At 34.0% G+C, this 21,644-nt stretch overlaps 1 protein-coding gene across 1 annotated transcript in view; it reads right to left on the reverse strand.

The window, feature by feature from the left end:
- Window positions 1-11,915: 11,915 nt before the first annotated feature.
- LOC116022576 (succinate-semialdehyde dehydrogenase, mitochondrial) overlaps window positions 11,916-21,644 on the reverse strand; it is a 12,765-nt gene continuing 3,036 nt past the window's right edge. Inside the window, exons 5-20 of the mRNA XM_031263331.1 lie at window positions 21,203-21,290; window positions 21,006-21,116; window positions 20,408-20,470; window positions 20,171-20,281; window positions 19,117-19,182; window positions 18,930-19,007; window positions 18,766-18,843; window positions 18,258-18,324; window positions 15,209-15,294; window positions 14,947-14,979; window positions 14,827-14,859; window positions 14,427-14,527; window positions 12,971-13,056; window positions 12,653-12,759; window positions 12,504-12,581; window positions 11,916-12,291 (exon numbers count right to left, since the gene is read on the reverse strand). Coding sequence (XP_031119191.1) covers window positions 12,259-12,291; window positions 12,504-12,581; window positions 12,653-12,759; window positions 12,971-13,056; window positions 14,427-14,527; window positions 14,827-14,859; window positions 14,947-14,979; window positions 15,209-15,294; window positions 18,258-18,324; window positions 18,766-18,843; window positions 18,930-19,007; window positions 19,117-19,182; window positions 20,171-20,281; window positions 20,408-20,470; window positions 21,006-21,116; window positions 21,203-21,290 — 1,219 coding nt within the window. The 3' untranslated portion in view covers window positions 11,916-12,258. The remainder of the gene's footprint in view (window positions 12,292-12,503; window positions 12,582-12,652; window positions 12,760-12,970; window positions 13,057-14,426; window positions 14,528-14,826; window positions 14,860-14,946; window positions 14,980-15,208; window positions 15,295-18,257; window positions 18,325-18,765; window positions 18,844-18,929; window positions 19,008-19,116; window positions 19,183-20,170; window positions 20,282-20,407; window positions 20,471-21,005; window positions 21,117-21,202; window positions 21,291-21,644) is intronic.

Raw genomic sequence — 21,644 nt, forward strand, 5'->3', positions numbered from 1 at the left:
TGCTCTTTCCTTTTTGCATCTACCCCTAACCTCTTCTGAATTCTACTATTGCATTTGCCTGCCAATTCCCATGTCACTACCCCCCTAACCTTTTTCTTTTCTTTTCTAGTGAAACTGTAAATGTACCATCAAATCTATCTATATATACCACACTCCCACAGTTAATCTGCACCTATTTACTACACTCTATAATATATTAATTGATTATTAAATTTCATATTTTTTTTGCCAAATACATTGTGGTCTAGTGGCACCCGGATTACACCCCCACATAGAAGGGGTAGCTTTGAGCCTTAGTAGAGGCGACCGTTGACTCTTTGTGTTTCAATAGGTTGAAACAAAAAATTTCATATTTTTTTCATTTTTATGTTTTTCACCTACCTGTCCGATCACTATAAAGGTGTGTTTGAAAATCAGGAAAATGATTTTTGGAAAATGTTTTTTGAAAAATGAGTCATTTTTCAAAAAATAATTTCAGTTGAAAATTGTCTTTGTATGTTTGGTTCATTAAAATGAGCAGAATTGTATAATTAAACATTTTAATTGTTTTGTTTACAACAACAACGGTGGTGGTGGTGGTGGTAGTGGACTAGTGGTAGTGGTGGCGTGGTGACGGTGGTGGTGGTGGGGGAGACGATGGTAGTGACAATGGTAGTGTGTGGATGAAGAAAGTCACAGCAAAGTGTGTGGATCCTGGAAAATGACTTCGCCCAAAAAAGATAGGAAGTTATTTTCCAGGAAAACAAAGCAATTTCCCTTTGACAAGAAGTTGTTTTCCTTTGACTTTAGTTTTCCACCCTTTGCCAAACACTGAAAATCCAAAAAATGATTTTTAGAAATCATTTTTCGGGTTTCTAAACACATCCTAAAGAGTATTCACCGCAGAAGTTTATTATTGGATTCTTTGGTTAGGTGGAGGGGAGGGAGTGTAAGGTGAGCCGGAGGGGACGAGGTTGGAGGTAGAAAAAAAATTGTAGAGAAATGAATTTTTTTGTGGGCTCATAGGGGAGAGAAAGAGAAAGAGAGAGAGGAAAAAAAACATTGTTGGTACCCCCAACAGGCACATGCACTGCACACGCCCGCTGGGTGAGTGTAATAATTTTTTTTATTTTGTTTTAATTTTCCATTTCCTCCTCCATATGTCTACTAGTAAGAGAAAAAACTTGACAAAATTTTTATACTGTTGAGGATGCTCTAAGTAACTATGCGAAAGTATAGGTTTTTGAGACAATGAATAGTATTTTCATTTACACGGCGAACGAGGAATTATTACCTTTTTTTGTTAGACCATAAGTTGTTTTCACTAGTCAATTAACTAAGACCACACATCAAAATTAATTATGTTCGTGCCGGGTAAGACATCCAGGGATTCAAGACCTTTGGTTAAGTTCGAAAATATCTTTGCCCATCCCATCCTGGGTCAATTTTAAGCTTTTTAAATACATTAATGAGGATGTAAATCATCATATTCAAGTTTATTATATGGTAATAAAGAGTGTAGGTCACAAGTTCGAACCTCATTGGGGCATTTACTTTAAGCCCACATGGGCAGCTCGGTCATAGAAATGAAGTTTGGGAAGAAAGACCAGGGATCGAGTTTCACCATTGGGACTGAGACTCATTGTGCGTAATAAGCAAATGTGTAGCCTCTGTTTTCAACTGAGTTACCATGATTGACATCCTTCCGCTATGTCGGGCTCGGGCGTAGAGGATCCTCGGGGTAGAGGATTCAACCTTTAGGAAAGAAAAATAAAGAGTGTAATTAACTACTTATGATCACCAAAGTACAAATTAATTATGGATCGAGTATTGATTAAATTTCATTCTCATTATTATTTTCCATTGGATTTGAAATATTTAAAATTATACTCCATAATATTAGTCACGCTTGAATTAAATATCTACCAATACATTTATGAATTAATATTATGAAATTAGACAAGATTAGATCAACAATCCTTCGAAAAAAAAAAGATTAGATCAACAATATCCATATTCCATATGTTATATATTTAGTTTATAAAGAATGGTCAACGAAGCTTATGCTACATTTTGAATAAACCTCGCCAAATAACTCAAACTTGTAAAAGACGACAATTAGATATAAACTAACTGTTGACTGACTCAAATTAAAAAATTCAATGACGGCTTCCACAAAAAGTCATAACTAAAATTTTGTGATTATCAAATCAATTGTACGATCAACTTGAAATTATGTCTTAGTCATATGCTAGGAATTATGTTTTTCCAATAATTTTTGTTCGATAAAATGAATACGATTAAGTTATTTTAACCAATGAATACATAACAACTTGAAAACATGCTAATTACCGAATCCCAAAGCATGGAACAATGATAATTACCCTAGGGATTGTTTGGTTAACTCTTTAGAATTTAATATATAACAAAATCATTTCGGAATCATGGTTCAAGATTTAGAGATGCATGATATAATAATAAAAAAAAGTGGAACTCTTTTTGTCTAAAGAGAATGATAGGATAAATAGCATGGTGCCCGTACATGGTAAGATGAGGAACCAATCCCTATAACACCAATTAACTTAGTAAAAATGTTTTTTTACTAATTTTTTTAAAAAATTATTTAATATGATCAAGTCGAATAGAATAATTTTTTTATATATATTTGTTGATTGTGGGCAAGTAAATTGATTTTATCATAAATAGGACTCATTTTAATTTTATCTCATTGTACTTCAGTAGGTTGAGAAAGTAGTTATGAACAGATATTACATTGTGTCAGTAGTATTAAAAGAATTCTTATTTATTTATTTATTATCATCTTTTAAGATTTTATTATAATTTTTTAATTCACATTTATCTGTTCAATAATATTTTTATGTGATTTTTAAACATATATATCTTGTTTATTAGCACAACAGTGTCGATACAAAACACTTTGACATTTATGTAATACTGAAATAGTTATGAATTAAGTACTTAATTATATCGATTACCATTGCAAATTATTTCGATATAATACACAATACAATCATGTATTGTGCCTATTATAATTGAAAATCATTTCAATAATACCATGTTAGGTAAAATTGTGCATTATGGTTAGTATTATTGAAACAATTTGAATAATACTAGGTAGAATGAATGATTATACCATATATTATTATAATTCTAAATTGTATTAGGTATAAATCAAGTAGTATTGAAAACCATTTTAATATTACTTAACTGTCGTCGTGTTTTGTATCATTATTGCTATTGATCAAAAGGATATATATACACTTTAATAAATTTTATATAATAACACAAAATTAAATATTACAAAAAATTAAATTATAAATAACTTAAATTAAATATCATTAATCAAATTTGACACAAAAAATGAGATGGAGAGAATACTACTTTAACTTAAGTGTTGAAATATAAGATGATATATAATTGTATGAAAAATGTTACAAATAGCATTATTCTAAATATGTAATTCTACGAAAACAAATGTTATCTAGAGTCTACAAACTACAATCACCACTTGAGTGTTGCTTCTTCCGGGATATCTGATCTCCTCCCCTCTTGAAAAAAAAAAAACACTTAATGGTCGAAATAAGTAAAGTTTCAACCAGTGATATTTATGAGTCTGGTACGACACTTAAGTCAAAGACCCTAACTGCTAGCTCATGAATCAAGACCCGAATTAAGACCCACCCCTTGAGAAGCACCAGATAGCCCTTTCCCTAGCTAGGCCCGCACTGGATGACTGGACGGCTTCACTCTGGATAGCTTTCACTCCGAACTCTTTTTGGTTCCCTTTGAACCTTATCAAGCACCGGGTAACCCTCTCATATGGTGCGGCATTCAAGTCAAGACCCTAACTCCACCACAAAAGCTAACTCATGAGTGCAGGTTTAACCCCAACTTAACTACTACTCAACAATCTCTTGTGAACCCGATGTGGGATCGTATCAGGGTCCTGTAATTACAAGGTTTCGACTCCTTGTGATCTTGTACTGACTAGAATCACAAAGTGGAATTTACACAGAACAATATATATATATATATATATATTTTATTTATTTATTTATTTATTTATATTTATATTTACCTTCATATTGTTTTTTTGGGACTAAAATCAAAATTATAATGATTATTAATATGACAGTTTGTAATAACATCTTCAACTAACAATAATAATAGTAATTATTACTACTACGGACGTACGAAGGGTAGGTGGTAAAGTAGGAAAATGTAGAGGATAATAACAAATATCTACCATTCACCCCTATCTCCAAAAGGAATATATGCTTTCTTCTTTATCAACCAAAGCAAAGATTCTATTCTCCTTCCCCTCCACATAACTACTTCTCATTTTGAACCATATTAATTAATATTTAATTTCCTATCCTATACCATCATATCATATAATAAAAATAATAAGATCTAATTTCATTTTTTATTTTTTAGGGTTTATGTTTTCTTCTCCCAAATATTTTTGGAAGAAGGGATTATGTTTTCTTTCGCTTTTAGTCGTCGACTTCAAAATTAACCAAAATTTGCATTTTATTTTTAAAATTTGTTATTTTTAGTCCTCCAAACACTAAATTTAGTACTTGATTAATAATAAAGGTTGATGAATTTTTAAAAGTGAGATATTAAATGCGGTTAGTTTTAAAATTGAAAACGAAAAGAGGAGTATAATAGTAACAGAACTAGAACGAGAATTACCTATGATAATAATATAATCAAAGGACTGAATTACATGAAGTAATGGGTGGGTTGAATTGTATTTACTGTGTATGTGTTTTTTAGATTGATTTAAATTATTATTATTTAAAAAAATAAAATTGGTGAGAGGGCAATATGCTTGCTTAGAATTCAAGCAACTTTACGCACCTTTAAGGAATTTATTCCTATTAGAATGAATATATTCCACCCCTTAGCTTTGAGGTGTTTGCGGGGCCCTCTGCCCGCTCTTACATTTGGAATTTAGAAGCCTCTACCCGGCTTCTTCACTACTTTTTTTTCTTTTATTTTTTATTTATCTTTTCTTTTTCACTTGGGACCGTCTAGCTAGATTTTGTTTTCAGGTCATGCCACTATATATATTCATATTTTACGTATTTATAAAATTTGTTTACATTGTACTATAAATTTTTTAAATGAATGCAATAATATTTAAATTTGTCACTAGAAGAATGTAAAAATTATAATAATAATTATACATTTTACCTTTCATGTTTTTAAACTTTGAAAATAAACATCATTTATATAGAGATAAATTTTTAATAACAGTAATAATGTCAAAATTATTTTTTAAAGTAATATATGATGTAAACAAAAAATGACATACAACAATAGTTCAATAGGTATGTATTATTTTTGAAGCAAAAGCAAGCCAAATGCATTAAGAAATAAATAAATGTGAAATACACAGTAGTAGTAGGGTAGACTCCCACGACCCAATGACAGGCGAGGAACCAGTTGCTCGTGCCAGCACATGAGTCACCTGATTCCCTGACCTCATGACATAGTGAACAGACACGCTCTCGATGTCCCCAGCAATCATACGACATTGCTTAATTATTAAACCCACATACAAATGGTCTACCGAACACGAATTAAAACTAACACAAAAATTTAAGCAATCAGACTCTACTATGATATTACTGTTTGCGTGATCCTTTAGTTAGGTAAGTGCTTCCTTAATCACCATTGCTTCAGCATATATGGGTCTTTGGCCACACATGACACATCAACCTTCCGCTTCGGGCTGCCACGAACCTGCCATTGTGATCACGTATTACCGCTCCAAAACTTGCTCCATCAGTGAAAATCGCCACATTATCGACATTGCATTTTAGGGTATTCATAGACAAAATGGTCAATTTTACAAATATACAAGTAAAGGATCATCATGTTCAATCACTCATAAAAAAATACTAAAATTGTACTATGCATTAAAAATTATATAACCAACAAAATATTGTAATTTCAAAATAAAACTATAAAATTTATGAAAATAAACACATCTATAATATGCTATATATGATTGATTATAAAGCAAATTTAATCATTTAAAATATATTATAAAAAATCAAGAAGCTTTTTTTTTTAAAAAAAATCTACAATATAATGTATTAGATTTATAATTAAGAAATGTTGCTAAAAATAATATAATGGAATAGCTTTTATAACGAATTTGATGTAGAGAAGATGATTACTACAATGAGAAATTGCTAGGTTAACATTTAATTTAACTATAATGAGGTTCATAAGATTTGAAAACTCATAGTAAATTAAGAAAATAAATAGATAATTGAACAATATGATATAGATATAAACTTATTAAATAAATTAATATTTTACTCAAACAAAGCTCATAAATTAGCCAAATACCTTGTGGTCAAGCGGTATGAAGTGACTCTCCCAAATGGGAGGTCATGGGTTTGAGTATCAGTGTAGGCGAGATACTACATGTAATAAGATCAATAGTTGTTAAAAAAAAAAAACAAAAGCTAACCTCATAAATTAAAAGGATATACCATTTAACATATATTATAGCTCAAAAATTTTATAATTGCCACAAGCTAAGCTAGGAAAAAAAAATCGGGTCTAGGTTTCACCGGGCTTAGCCCAAACCTGAACTGGCTTATAGAGGACCGATTCATGTCTTATTAAAAAATAGCCTGGAGCCCAACTCGAAACCGACCCAGGCCCAAGTCCCTAACCGGCCCAAGCATGGCCTAGGCTCGGGTCTAAGCCCGAGCAAAATATTAGCATGGACTTTAATTTATATTATAAATTTTTAATTTTGTAGAAAATCTTATTAATTTTTTATTTTGAGATTAATGGTTAAAATATTATTTTAAACAAAAATATTAACTTTGAAAAAGTGGGCGTGAGTGTGTGTGTGTGTGTATATATATATATTAGCATTATTATATCAAAAGGTTGAAGTAGTTTAAGTGGTAAGTACTTCCGTTGTTAATCACAAGATCAATGGTTTAAATTTCATTACAAATAAAAAAAACAATTTATAAATATTTTATATAAAGATAAATTAAACAAATTCTAGACCTAGATCGGGACCGACCCACAAGAGGCCCGGGACTGGCCCATAGTAGGCTCGGCATAGGACCGACCCAGGTTATCCTGGCAAATTATTCTATGCACTCGGGTCCACCTTGCACCAGGTCCAAAATACACAATTTACATATTGAATGTTCACAATTCAAATTGTGCCTTAATTAGTGCTAATTAGAGGATTGGGATGATTTGTTTAGAATCGTGGATTGTCTAATTTCAATAGCTCATATTAGACGACCACAGTTCTCACCTGAGACATGGTTCTCATGGGAGTCGTACCCTATATAGATTTGCACATATGAGAACACCCTCCCACAAAAAAACTATGGACAAATCTAGATTCTCAATTTAGAGGACATGTGTAGCTGTAATTTTATGGCTTTTATTTTGTTTTTTAATTTCGATAATTTTTCAGAGGGGTAATTGTGTGTATTTACGCTTGTTTAATTTTAAATATGTATAGTATTTTATATGGTTATTATACATGATTTTAGGGAAGAAATTTATGCTAGGTTTGGATTTCCTAGTTGTTGTACTCTCCTCTTTCGTATGAAGTTCTTTCTCCATCTTACTTTGTATTTTTCTTCTTCTATGTTTATCTTTTATTTAACAATGGATTCAAAGTTAATTTTTGCATTCTTTAAATTTTTTATTGTTTGAGTATAATATTGTCTACATTTGTGATTGACCTATGTGTAGTTTTCACAGGCAATATACACGTGTGCACTGTAGCATCTATAGGTGTGCATTTTCACCACCGGTTCTCGCTATTGGGTTTTCGTCGTATGTGTGCACCACGTCGTGGATTTGCACCATCGGTCATCGCTGCTAGATATTTGTTGTAAGTGTGCACCACGTCATAGCCTAGTGTGCACTTTGTGTTTATGTGATGTGCATTGTAAACTTGTCGTGCGTGCACTATAGTAAATATGCATGTGCATTTACTTGTGCTAGTGCATGATGTGTATGTGTACATTTCAATGTAAATGTGTACATAGTTCAATTTTAGAGTGTACTCAGTGTAATATATAAGTGTGGTGTGTTGCTTGGACTAATTCGCCCTTTAATTGATATTTATAAGGATTTGGATTGCTAATTATGCGCATGAACTTAGGGTGTTGACTTTTAATCATAATTCATAACCGTTGATTACTTATATATTTTCTATGACTAAGATTTGACAATAGTTTTTGTGTGAGAGTGTTCTCATGAAAGCGCAAGCAATATGTGTGTGTGTGCGTGTGTGTTTGTGCAAAGGATTTTCAGGTGAAAAATGCGCACAAATCTGAGCTACTATTTTCATCTAGATCTACTACGCTGCTCTTAAAAAAAATTACACTTCGAATTAATAAAAATGTGCACTTGATAACATAAAAACATGCACTTGAAGGCACAAAAATATGTACTTAAAGGTCAAAATTTTGCATGCGAACGCATAAATATGTGCAATCGAAGAAATTTATGGTATCAAAAGAGAAGTTATTCAACTTAAGTGTTATTAGAGGAATTGTCCATACAAATCGTTTGTAAATCTCACAAATTTCATTAGATTTAGTTATAGACTTATAGATTATTGAAAAGAAGGCAAAACATATAATAAACACTTGCCCATAACTGCGCACTCGAAGACACAAAAATGTGCACTTGAAGGCCAAAATTCTACACTCGGAGGCATAAATATGTTCAATTGAAGCAATTTATGGTAGGAAAAAGGGGAGTTATTCAACTTAAGTGTTATTGAAGCAATTGCCCATAAAAATCGTTTGTAAATCTTACAAATTTTATTAGAAATTTAGTTATAGATTATTGAAAAGAAGGCAAAACATATCATAAATATTGGCTCATAAATATGCACTTAACTGCACAAAAATGTGCACTTGAACGTACAGAAATATGCACTTGAAGGCCAAATTTTTGCACTCAAAGTTACAAAGATTTGCACTCAAAGGAAAAACTAAATACTTGGACAAAACATATGCACTCGAAGAAGGGAAAATATGTACTCGAAGGAGGAAAATATGCACTTGAAGAAGAAAAAAAATGTGCACTCGAAAACAATGAACATCTAAACTTATCTACACAAAACTACAAAAATGCCACCGCGTGTTTTTTAATTCTCCTTCATTCTATACTGTTGATTTGGACTAGATCTATGGCTGAGATTTAATCATATTTTTACCTAAAGCTATCCTTCGCATTTGATCTGTATTATATATATATATATATATATATATATATATATATATATGATCATATGAGAACACTTTCCCATATATATATATATAGACAAGGGACCAAGTGTGGTGGCATTATCGATTTTGCGTATTGTTGAAATCTTAAGGTGCGCCAATTCAACAATGGTAGGAGGAGAATCCATCCAGTTCTCAGGAAGCACATTTTTCTAAAATTCATTGATTTGAGTCGTCAATCTAATCAACGACTCAGATCTTACCCCATCTTTAACTCGAGAGACTCTTCGCACGTGAACCATCCCCTATACATATATATATATATATATAGGGTGAGATCTTGTGCAGGAATTTGCTTAGGTGCGAACATGTGATTTAATCTGAGCTGTTGATCAAATCTAGATCAACGACTCAAATCAATGAAATTTAAATAAAAAAAAAAAGTGCCTTTAAAATGAAACTACGCACTTTAACGGCTTAACCTTAAGCATTAAAATTGTGCACTTTAAGTACACAAACCACGCACCTTTTGAACACAATACCTGCACTTAAATTTTTAAAATGGAGCACCTTAAGTATTATAACGGACGCATTTAAGTACAGAAACAAAGCATCTTAAGAAGGAAACCCATGCATCTAAAGCTTTAGACTGATGCACCTTAAGTTATCAACTGAAGAACTAACACACCTTAAACATAGAATCAACGCACCTTAAGAAGGAAAATCACGCACCTTAAGTTTGACCTAAATGTAAAAAACAAATTGCCACCGCGTTTTTTTAATCTCTGTCAATCTTAGACGGTCCTTTTTAGCGAGATCAACAGTTATCATTCAACCTCATCTTTCACCCGGGTACGGATTAAACATTCCGGATGATGTCACGGTAAGTGGAAGTAACGTGAGCAGAGGACGAGTTGAAATTTGAATTGAGCAGTGTAGCGCGGCATAAGTAGTCAGCTTTGGAGTAGCTGAGCCCTTTTCATATTTGACATTTGATTCAGCAACGTAACAAACAACAACACAAACAGGAGAATCAGATTCGTGCATTGGATGGATGCATGCATGCATGGACCATTTTTTTTTTTTTTGGTTGCTAAGATCCTCTTTCCTTCGTCGTTTTGCATCTCTATTTTTTCTTAAAAGAAGCTCAAAGGGTGCATGCTTTGTCTTCATGTATGAATTACCCTACCTTTATCCACAATAATAATTACTAAAATAAAAAATAAAAAAAACTAAACGATCCACGATTAGTACTGATGGTGCAGTGTTAATATGATATATAACTATATAAGGTATGCGGTTTGATTAGACTTTGTGGGTGCAAATTTGACTAGGCCAATAAGATAATGGTTTGGTCAATTTAGTAATTAAGGTATGCGGTTTGATTTATAATTGACTACATGCCCATGTCCATGACATATAGTCTATTGAAATATAGCTCTTATGCAGCTCTTGTGATGAGAAAATATGATTGTGATGATGAAATACTACACCATCGAATTGCACAAAGTCAAATAATAAACAAAATTTTGTATTGTTCTAACATTTTTCAATAAACTTGTTAATTTACAAACCAATTCTATCTAAAGATATATATATTGATTTAATTTACTGCTTCCACATTTGTTGACTTTATTGTGCTCAACATGTATTCATATCATGTTTAATTTATGTGTAACAAATTAATTCTCATATTAAAATAAATAAATATTACTTCCTATGTCTCATTTTATCTGTCATACTTACTATTCATTTGTTAAACCAACTCTTTCTTCTTTATTTATTTTCTTTAGTATTTTTTTTTATATTTTTAAATTTGATTTTTTTTTTTTGTGTTTAGAAGTGCTTGTAATGTAGTTTATAAATATATAAATTTTGTATATCAATATTAAACTTAATATCATAAAAAATTTAATTAAAAATAATTTCAATCAAACCTTATTTACCGAATCATACTCATAAAATAGGATGGAGTTAAAGGTAAATTTAGACATAAGAATAACATTTTTCTATATATAATGGGTGGAGGAAGGGGCAATCATTGGACAAGCAACTTGACTTGTTGACAAGCATTGTCTTTCCGAAACTCCTCCCATTGGTTCAGACTTGAGATGGGTGACGAAGAATCTAGCAACTAATAATGGGAAATAGACACTAAACCTTGCACCATCAATCATTATATCATGGTATCACGGTTTATCTTGTCAGGGTGGACGGCTGAAATAAAGTACGTTTTATTATGCTAAAGATAAATATTTAATATATTAAATATTTATTTTTTGAAAGTAAATTATTTTTTTTGAGAAAGAAAGTAAATTATTTGAATACTAAAAATATGTTATTTTGTATACTATCAAATAATGTACATTTGTTCATAGTCCACAATATAATTTGCCTTGCACCATTTGTCCCATTAGATTGGGCTTATCTAATGAGGTGAAAACAATGGGCTTTAACACTTAAACTCATTGGACCTCGATGAACATGAGTGGCCAAGTAATAAACTAATTTTTATTTTTTTTAAAGTTCAAGTGCATATAACAAAAAAAAAAAAAAAAAAAAAAGAAGTATATTTCAAAATTATTATGTTAGCATTTATCTCTTTTATTATCTTAGCTTTCTTTGTTCCGATATATTGCCCTGTTGCCTTGTACTGAAAATGTAAGCTTTTGGCAATAATAAATTTTCTTCTTCATCAAAATGTACTAAATGTTTGCATTGTTTATTGCTAAAGTAAGTGTACATAAACGCATGACCCCAACAACCTTGCACCATGAGATGAGTTGTATTTACAAAATTATTCATATCCAGCAGTAGCACAGGTATTATTATTGCTGGTTGCAACATTCACATTAACCCAGTCTTTTCAAGAAACTGCTAACAGTATAGCTCCCAGCACAAAACAAAGATTTGTAACTTAACAAAGTTACAGCAACGAGTTTATGGCGGCTTGAGAATGGGGCCGGGCAGTTTTATGTGCGAGGAGGACTTCACTCGAGCCTTGGTTTTATCAACTCATATTTCCCAGGCATACGTATTTCATCTGCACCCATAGAAAAAGGACAGACAACAGCTTAGTTTGGGGGAACTCATCTTTCCAACCAGTATTAGATCGCCAGTCTGATCGGGGATATGCAATTTGAAAGTTCTAAACTTCAGAACTAGAATAACAGAGTATATGTGAAGTATCAGATGTCCTATTCTTTGCCAACTATCTTAATGAAAAATAGCACAAAGCAAACTTCATATACGTACTTCTAGATATTCATCCATCCCATACTTCGAACCTTCTCGGCCCAGACCTGACTGTTTCATGCCACCAAATGGAGCCACCTACACGAAAAGAAGACCAGCCATATGAAACTTGACCTTTGTAAAGATGTATATAACAGGAGATGACCAACCTCAGTTGAAACTACTCCTTCATTAATTCCAACAATTCCATACTCAAGAGCTTCTGTGACTCGCCAAGATCGTTGAATATTTGATGTGAATATATAGGCAGCTAGACCTATAAAAGAAGCAAAATTGCATTGAGTTTAATCATTTGAACTCCAACGCATATAGTTGAGAGTATATCTAACAAGTTTTAAAGGTAGAAGTCTAATATAAAAGGGAGTGTATGAATGTCAGTAAGAAAAACATAGGAAATGATAGCATGACCATGCATTTGAGATTTCTATCCAACCTAAGATTGGATACAACACACATATGGCACAAACCTGCATTGGTATCATTAGCCAATTGGATAGCTTCTTCCTCAGTCTTGAACTTCAAAAGAGGTGCAACAGGCCCAAATATTTCCTCCCTGAATTGGGAATTGAAAATTCAAAACTAAATAAAACCCTTAATTCTGTCGGAGAACTCTTATATAGCACTAGTAAGAAATGCGAAAATTTTGGTAGCATTATTGGAAAAAGGTTATACAATGAAAAATTAGGTTTTGTTAATGAAGGCCAAGTATTTGAGCAAAATATACAATGGTGCTTTAACTAGAATCCTTAATAACAAAGTATCTAAACCTTCACATTTGACTCTAAGTTTCCTCTAAATGACTAATACTAATAATTCTAATGACAGGCTAAATCTCAATGCTTTCTTGTCTAAAGAATAAGGTCCTCCAGCAACATTTGGACATGCCATCTAAATACATGCACATTGGTTTTATTAATAAAATAAAGGAAAAATCACACTTTTGCTCCCTTAACTATTTTGGGTGTTGAAATGTGGCCCCTTAATTGTAAGGTGAACAGATTTGGTCCTTTTAAAAAATAAAAACACAGACATTTGGTCCCTTAATATCTTGTCAATTGTAGAAATGGTCCTTCCACTTCTATTGTCAACAATCTTGCTGTCTAAAGACAGCCCAGTTCAAAGAGCTTCTCTCCCTCCAAAGACCCAACCTAAAAAGTTTGGTCGCCATGAATAATTAGTGTCAAATTTCCTTCCTGTCATCGCTATGGCCTAAATAAATCCCCCACTGCTCCAACCTTCACCTTTATTGCTCCTGATGATGGAGGAAAGTTATTCTTTTTTGGAACTCTTAATAAGCAGCATCATCATCTCTTAACGTGTCTAACAAGTTTATCTTCCTAAGTTTTTAGTAAAGAGGAGTACTTTTTGGCTACAGTTTTGTCAACTAAGTGAGCTAGGAACATATATATCTTTCAGCTTGAGAGAGTGTTAAAACATAGGAAAACCCTAATGTAACCCTATCATAGCTCATGGTGTAACCATATATTTAGCCAATTATGCGGCCTACGATCTTTCAATAAAAGCTGGTGTATCAATATTAAATGTATGAACTACAGCATTACTAATATAATGAATGTACTTTTGTTTTCTCTAGATTTTATATATTAGCTTCTGCCTAACCAATAGGTGGTGGCTATTCACCACCTATCAAAACTTCAATTCCTCAATTTCAACATCAAATGACTAAAACTGAAATGAAATCATTCAAATATATTGTGTTGTCAGCAATGTGAAATTACTTTTTTACCCTCACAATTAACAACCCTTGGATGAAACCTGTAATAAAAGACTAAAACTTGACACTATTGCAATAGTCACGCACCGAATCTGGTCAATTTTGAAGTCGTGTACCATAAGTTGAAATGCTACTATACTAGAGAGACCACAACTGGAATTTACTCTTGAGAACAACTACTAGTTTACCTTGAAAGAAGCATCTCACTTTTGACATCAGCTAGCACAGTAGGTTGATAGAAGGTCATGCCAAGACTATGTCTCTTGCCTCCAACTAAGATTTTAGCCCCCTTATAAATAAAAAGTATATTACTTTATTAGTAAATGACCGTACACCTTTTACAAAAATATTCTTATTCAAGCAAAGGAATACTGAAAGCAATGACCATTTAGTTCAAAAGGGATCATAGTAACCATACAAGGAATAGCACCTCATAATTTATTAACTCCAAAGTAATGCTAACTCTATAGTAATGAGAAGCAAACTGAATTTGCAACCAAAACATAGTCTAAAACGATCAATGGAAATAATAATTGACACATTTAGTCTCTCAAAAATAATTTTTCATGTGGAACTGATTAAACAAACCTTTGAAATGGCATCCTGCATAAGTGATTCGACCTGTGACAATTGCAAAACATGTCAAATAGGGTAGAAAACATCAATTCACACATGCTTTAGAAAATGTGAAGTATTAAGAAAAGTGACCTTTTGTACTGCTGCTTCATTAATTAGAGGGCCCTGCATGAATTGAGCTATTCACTATGGGCAAGCTAGTAATAGATATGAATGAAAGGTAAAATACAAGGCTATAGTCAAAGTTCAACATTAGAATGTGCAGAATATAGTCAAAAAGATTTTGAGTTCATTTCAATAATACAAAATTTAGTTACTTAATAATGATGAAAATAAACTAAGCTGCTAGCTGTGAAATTACTCAGCGCAAATCCTTTTAGAGAGACCCATCTACCTGCACAACACCTTCACCAAAGCCATCTCCAACTTTCATATTTTGGACAGCATTTGAAAAAACTTCAGCAAATTTGTCATAAATCCCTATAAATTGAATTAAAGAGACAACTTAAGTGATGCAAAACAATTCTTAACAAGCTGAGATGATGAAATACCAGAACATGCTTCATAAAGATTCATTAAATTTCTTTGGTGTTTTGACTATTCCACTATTACTTAAAAAGCTGTATAGATTCTTGTTAGAGGAAAAAGGTTTAGTTGAGAGAATCACTCTCAACTCTTTGTTTAAATTTTGAATCCTATGGCTATGTACAGTCTTTAGCTTGTATATATAGGGTCTCTTCCAAGTGTACTTTACACAGTAAATACGAACACATATGTTCTATGGTTAAGACACAGTTCAATAAAATGATTCAAGTTTTACGGAGTGATAATGGGACTGAATATTTCTCCCACAGTTTTTCCAATTATATGAGTCAAAATGGCGTGATACACCAGTCATCTTGTGTCGGCACTCCCCAACAGAATGGTGTTGCAGAACGTAAAAATCGCCATGTGCTGGAGGTTACCCGAGCCTTATTGTTTCAAATGAAAGTTCCCAAAATGTTCTGGCCAGATGCTGTTCATACAGCTTCTTTCTTGATTAATCGGTTACCCTCGAGAGTACTCCAAGGCCAGATTCCGCATCACCTTGTCTATCCATCCACCCCGTTGTTTTCCCTTTCTCCTAGGGTGTTTGGGTGCACTTGTTTTGTTCAGGATGTCCGTCCTAATAGGGGGAAACTTGATCCTAAGTCTTTGAAGTGTTTTTTTTTAGGGTATTCTAGCACTCAGAAAGGGTACCGCTGTTATTCTCCTGGCTTACAGAGGTACTTAGTATCTGCTGATGTGTCGTTCTTTGAGGACACCATGTTTAAAGAACCTCTCACCCCGTCTGATTATAGTTCAGTCTCAGATGACTTTCTTACATACACTGTTACCATTCCTTCGATGGGTAGGGATGAGACTAGGCCGCCTGTTACACAGGTTTATCGCCGGCGGTCGAGAGAAGTTGAAGCGCTAGTAGGTCCACCAGCCAATCCTTCCTTACCAGAATCGTCGTCAACAGATCTCGGACTTCCGGTTGCCCTTCGTAAAGGTAAACGTCGTTGTGTTCATCCCATTACATCATTTGTGTCGTATACCCATTTGTCTTCTTCTTCACGTACTTTTATATCTCAGTTAGAGTCATTTTCAGTTCCAACATCTTTGAAACAAGCTATGTCTCATGATGGCTGGAGGTGTGCGATCGGGGAGGAGATGGCTGCACTTGAAGAGAACCAGACCTGGGATTTGGTGGATCTTCCGTCCGGTAAGACAGCCATTGGGTGCAAATGGGTTTATGTGGTGAAGATGAACCCTGACGGCTCTGTTGCAAGACTCAAAGCGCGCTTGGTGGCTAAGGGGTATGCACAGACATATGGTGTAGATTATACCGAGACTTTTTCCCCGGTAGCTAAGTTGACTTCGGTACGCATATTTATATCTTTGGCTGCTGCTAATCATTGGCCTTTGTACCAGTTAGATGTGAAAAATGCCTTTTTGCATGGTGATTTGCTTGAGGAGGTTTATATGGAGCAACCACCAGGGTTTGTTGCTCAGGGGGAGTCTGGGAGAGTGTGCAAGTTAAAAAAATCTTTGTATGGTCTGAGACAGTCCCCACGTGCGTGGTTTGGGAGGTTTAGTAATGCAGTTGTGGAATTTGGGATGCAGAGGAGTGCGTGTGATCATACTGTCTTTTATAAACGAACTAACCGTGGATGTGTTCTGTTGATAGTATATGTCGATGACATCGTAATCACAGGTAGTGACGAAGACGGAATTAGTGCTCTTAAGCTCTTCCTCGGAACTGAGTTTCATACTAAGGATCTGGGGCCACTGAAATACTTCTTGGGTATTGAAGTTGCTCGCTCCAAGAAAGGCATATTTCTTTCACAAAGGAAATATGTGTTGGATCTTCTTGATAATACTGGATTACTTGGGTCGAAGCCCTGCGATACGCCCATGGAACAAGGTGTTAAGCTTGTAGCAGGTGAGGGGGAGATGTTTGAAGATCCAGAAAGATATAGGCGGTTAGTAGGAAAGCTGAACTATCTCACGATTACTCGTCCAGATATTGCATTTCCAGTAAGTGTGGTGAGCCAGTTCATGAGTTCACCTACACAAACTCATTGGGAAGCAGCTGTTCGTATTGTGAAATATCTGAAGGGTGCACCTGGGAAAGGGGTTCTTTATACTGATCGTGGACACACAGATGTTGAGGCGTTTTCCGATGCAGATTGGGCTGGTTCGCCTGATGACAGGAGGTCTACAACAGGATATTGTGTATTTGTGGGTGGCAACTTGGTCTCGTGGAAAAGTAAGAAGCAGAGTGTTGTGGCTCGATCAAGTGCAGAGTCAGAATATAGAGCTATAGCTCATGTGACTAGTGAAATAGTTTGGGTGCATAATTTTCTAAAAGAGATAGGTGTAGAGGTGAGATTGCCTGTGCGGTTGTGGTGTGATAATCGTGCTGCTATACATATCACGAGCAATCCAGTTTTTCACGAGCGGACGAAACATATTGAAGTTGATTGTCATTTTATACGAGAGAAAGTTCAACAAGGGTTGATATCTGCTGTGCACGTTCGCAGTAGTGAACAATTGGCTGATGTGTTCACAAAAGGGCTGAGCAAGAATCGGATTTCGTATATATGTAACAAGCTGGGCATGTTTGATGTTTATGCTCCAACTTGAGGGGGAGTGTTAGAGGAAAAAGGTTTAGTTGAGAGAATCACTCTCAACTCTTTGTTTAAATTTTGAATCCTATGGCTATGTACAGTCTTTAGCTTGTATATATAGGGTCTCTTCCAAGTGTACTTTACACAGTAAATACGAACACATATATTACCTACTAGCAGTGGTGTGTGAGTGTGTCTAACAATTCTAAATGAAGAATCATTTCCTTGTAAAAACAAAACTTCAAATATAAAGAAGTATACAGTGAGAATGCTCTTTTCTGCTCATACCTTCTTGAACAAGTACTCTGTTTGCACAGACACATGTTTGCCCACTGTTTCGGAATTTTGTTCCCAACTGCCAACAAATAAGAAAGGAGCATACAATAAATATGACAACCAAGAATTCCCTTGAGGACACAAGAAATGGATATATAATTATATATTATTAATATTATTATTATTACTACTACTACTACTATCCACTATTATTATTATTATAAAGTAAACTAAAGAAATGTATTTTGTTACCTACTATTTAGTATAGCTAAACGCTTGTGCCTACATGGTCAAGTTTCAATCACAAATCCTATTACATGAACAGGCTTCAGTGAACCTATGGGATACACAGAAGTTACAGAACAGTTCCACCAGAATTTCTATAAAAACTCAGGGTTCCTCTTACTATCTCAAATGTCAAATAGCTGCAACCACTTTTTTTCCTTTCAAAATTTAGAAAGTAATTTTCATTAGATATTAAATATTTAGAAAGAATCAAAGATATGTTGCTTTAACTTACAGTTCCTCTCACAGCTACATCAAGGTCAGCATCATCAAAAATTATGCAAGGTGCATTTCCACCAAGCTCAAGTGACACCTAAAACACACACAACAGTGTGAGTCATATTAGTACTAACTAAAGCCTCTTCATTCAGATTACAGACTATGCACACAGACGCATACCTTTTTTACTGTAGCAGCAGAACCAGCCATCAATTTCTTTCCAACAGCAGTTGAACCTGTAAATGTAATTTTCCTTACCTATGTTCAACAAACAGAGAGTATCAATAAAAAATGTCCAAATGAAACCATTTGAAAGATGGAAAATTACATGATAAGTCATAAAAGATGTATTCTAACACTAAAAGACCTGTGGGCTTGCAAGCAAAGCTTCCCCAATATCAGGAGCACTTCCCATAACAACATTTACCACACCCTAAACAATGAAGGCATCGCATGTTAGCATATAAGAAATAAAACAAGAGAGCAGAGACAGTTTGAACTTCATAAAAAAAAGGAAGTGGAAAAGAGTTAATTTTCAGACAAGGCATAAAAGTTTGTAAATTGTGCATTTTTAGGAGGCAGATTATGCTAACATGTTAGAAAACAATATCTACTCTTCCTAACAGTTGAAAATCAATACATATGACACCTAAGCATTTTCCACTTCTTTGTTCCAACATATAAGAAATAATTAACCAAGTTGAATAATAAGTCTTCCCTTGTAAGTTTTAACTCATTTCATTTCATGTATAAGCTCTCTTAACTTTTTTTCTGGTTCCCCAAGCATCAATATGCCCACAATGAGTGCTCCACTTGGAATATCTTACTGACTGCATGTCATGAGTTTTAGGAATATAATTCATTTTGGCAAACACATAAGCACATACACATGTAGCTTTGACTATGAAAATTTAAAAATCCCAAGCTTTGATTAGCCTCAATGTTGATGCAGCATACCAACATCACTAACCACTGGGGTAGCTTAGGCTTATGTACTATTAGATGCTATCCATCTGGACTTCATTATAATCAAATAGTAATGGACTAATGGCAAGGTGGAACTTGAGGTTTCTCTTATCAATTGAATCATTTCCATTTTTGGTCCTACTGTTATTGGGGCATTGCCAATTTTAGTCCACTTCATTAATATTTGCCACATTGCGGCCAATCTTATTTAGTCCTTGCCTAAAATTGGCAATGCCCCAATAACAGTAGGACCAAAAATGGAAATGACTCCTTATCAATTTGTCATAGTTATAGATGTGATCAGGAACTATGTAGTTCTACAATGACAAAAATATGTTTCATAACTGGTTTAGGAAAATTTCCAACCTCCATAAATACAGCAAAGAACAGTTGTTCATCACAAGACGCCAATATCATCATAACACCATAAATGACATGCCCATGAGCAAAATTACCGGTGGTATTCCAGCTTGCAAAGAGAGCTCGGCTGCTGCTAAGGCAGTCAAAGGTGTAAGTTCAGAAGGTTTTATGACCACTGTACAACCACAGGCAAGAGCAGGACCAACCTGAGATAAATATATCATCAGATTTATAACTTGCATACCATACTGCATCATAAGTTGCTGGTGACAGTGCCAAAAGAAACAAACAAAATATGATGGAAAAAGGTAAGAAGCCAACTTAAAACACACCTTTCGTGTAATCATAGCCAATGGGAAATTCCAGGGTGTTACTGCACCAACAACACCTACAGGCTGCAACAGAAACCCATCTTTCTTCAATAAATAATATCAGAACAAACAAATATGATTTCTTATGCCAAGGACCTTGTGGTCCAGTGGCATCAAACCCTTCCCTTTATACGGGAGGTGGTGGGTTCGAGCCTCAGTGGAGGCAATACTGACTCTTGTGCTTCAATAGGTTGAGAAAGTAGTTATGAACAGATACTGCATTGTAATAGAGTTAGTAGTATTCAAAAAAAATATATATATGATTTCTTATTTGCAGCATCATTAAAAGTCTTTACTATAGATAAATACACCAGTTATCACATGTATAGGTACTGGTGGTTATGAAGTCACAGTAATCATTTTTATAGGGTGATGATGCTAAAGAAAACCCATAATATTAAAACTCAGATAATCGGAGTATACCATACAAGTTAAAATGCCTTAAACCTCTCATGTTGCACTATTTGGATTTCATGCAGTTCTCTCCCATGAGAGTGACAGGATACAAAATTTTCCAATTTTTATCAATAAGAGCTTGTGTTTGGATTGCTCAAGTCACCTGCTTTAAAACAAACAAGCGGCGATCTGGTAATGTTGCTGGAATGATATCACCATATACTCGTTTAGCCTCCTCTGCAAAGAACTCAATAAAGCCAGCCCCATAACTAACCTGTAGATTACATAATTAATTGATACTATAATAAAAATGACAGAGCAAAGCTTTAACATCTACAAGAAAAAGTTCAAATATGATACCTCGCCAATGGCCTCTTTTAAAGGTTTTCCTTGCTCTAGTGTCATAAGTTGCCCAAGCTCTTCCTTGTGGATCATTAGCAAATCAAACCTTGATACATACAGAGAGAAATCAGCTTACCATGGATAATGAAATACAGTGCAACTTGTGTTTTCAAATGTATAAGTAGTGATTCAGAAGAGCAAGCCCAAAATTTTAACTTGACACTTTGATGGGATTTTAAATAAACTCCTGGCTCACAAGGCCATGTCCTCATTAGGAACGTTCTAAAATACTTTGGACTTATTGGAGTATTGGATACAAAATGCAGGTTCTAAGCACTACCGGAATACATATTTATATGTTTTTCTAACATTAAAAACATTGTCCTTCTGCATTTTTTGTTGTGTTTTAACTTTTTTCTTCTTTCTTGTTTTGGGAAAAAAAAGAGGGGGGGGGGGGGGG

This window comes from Ipomoea triloba, chromosome 6 (assembly GCF_003576645.1).
Source record: "Ipomoea triloba cultivar NCNSP0323 chromosome 6, ASM357664v1".
NCBI classification, from domain to species: domain Eukaryota; kingdom Viridiplantae; phylum Streptophyta; class Magnoliopsida; order Solanales; family Convolvulaceae; genus Ipomoea; species Ipomoea triloba.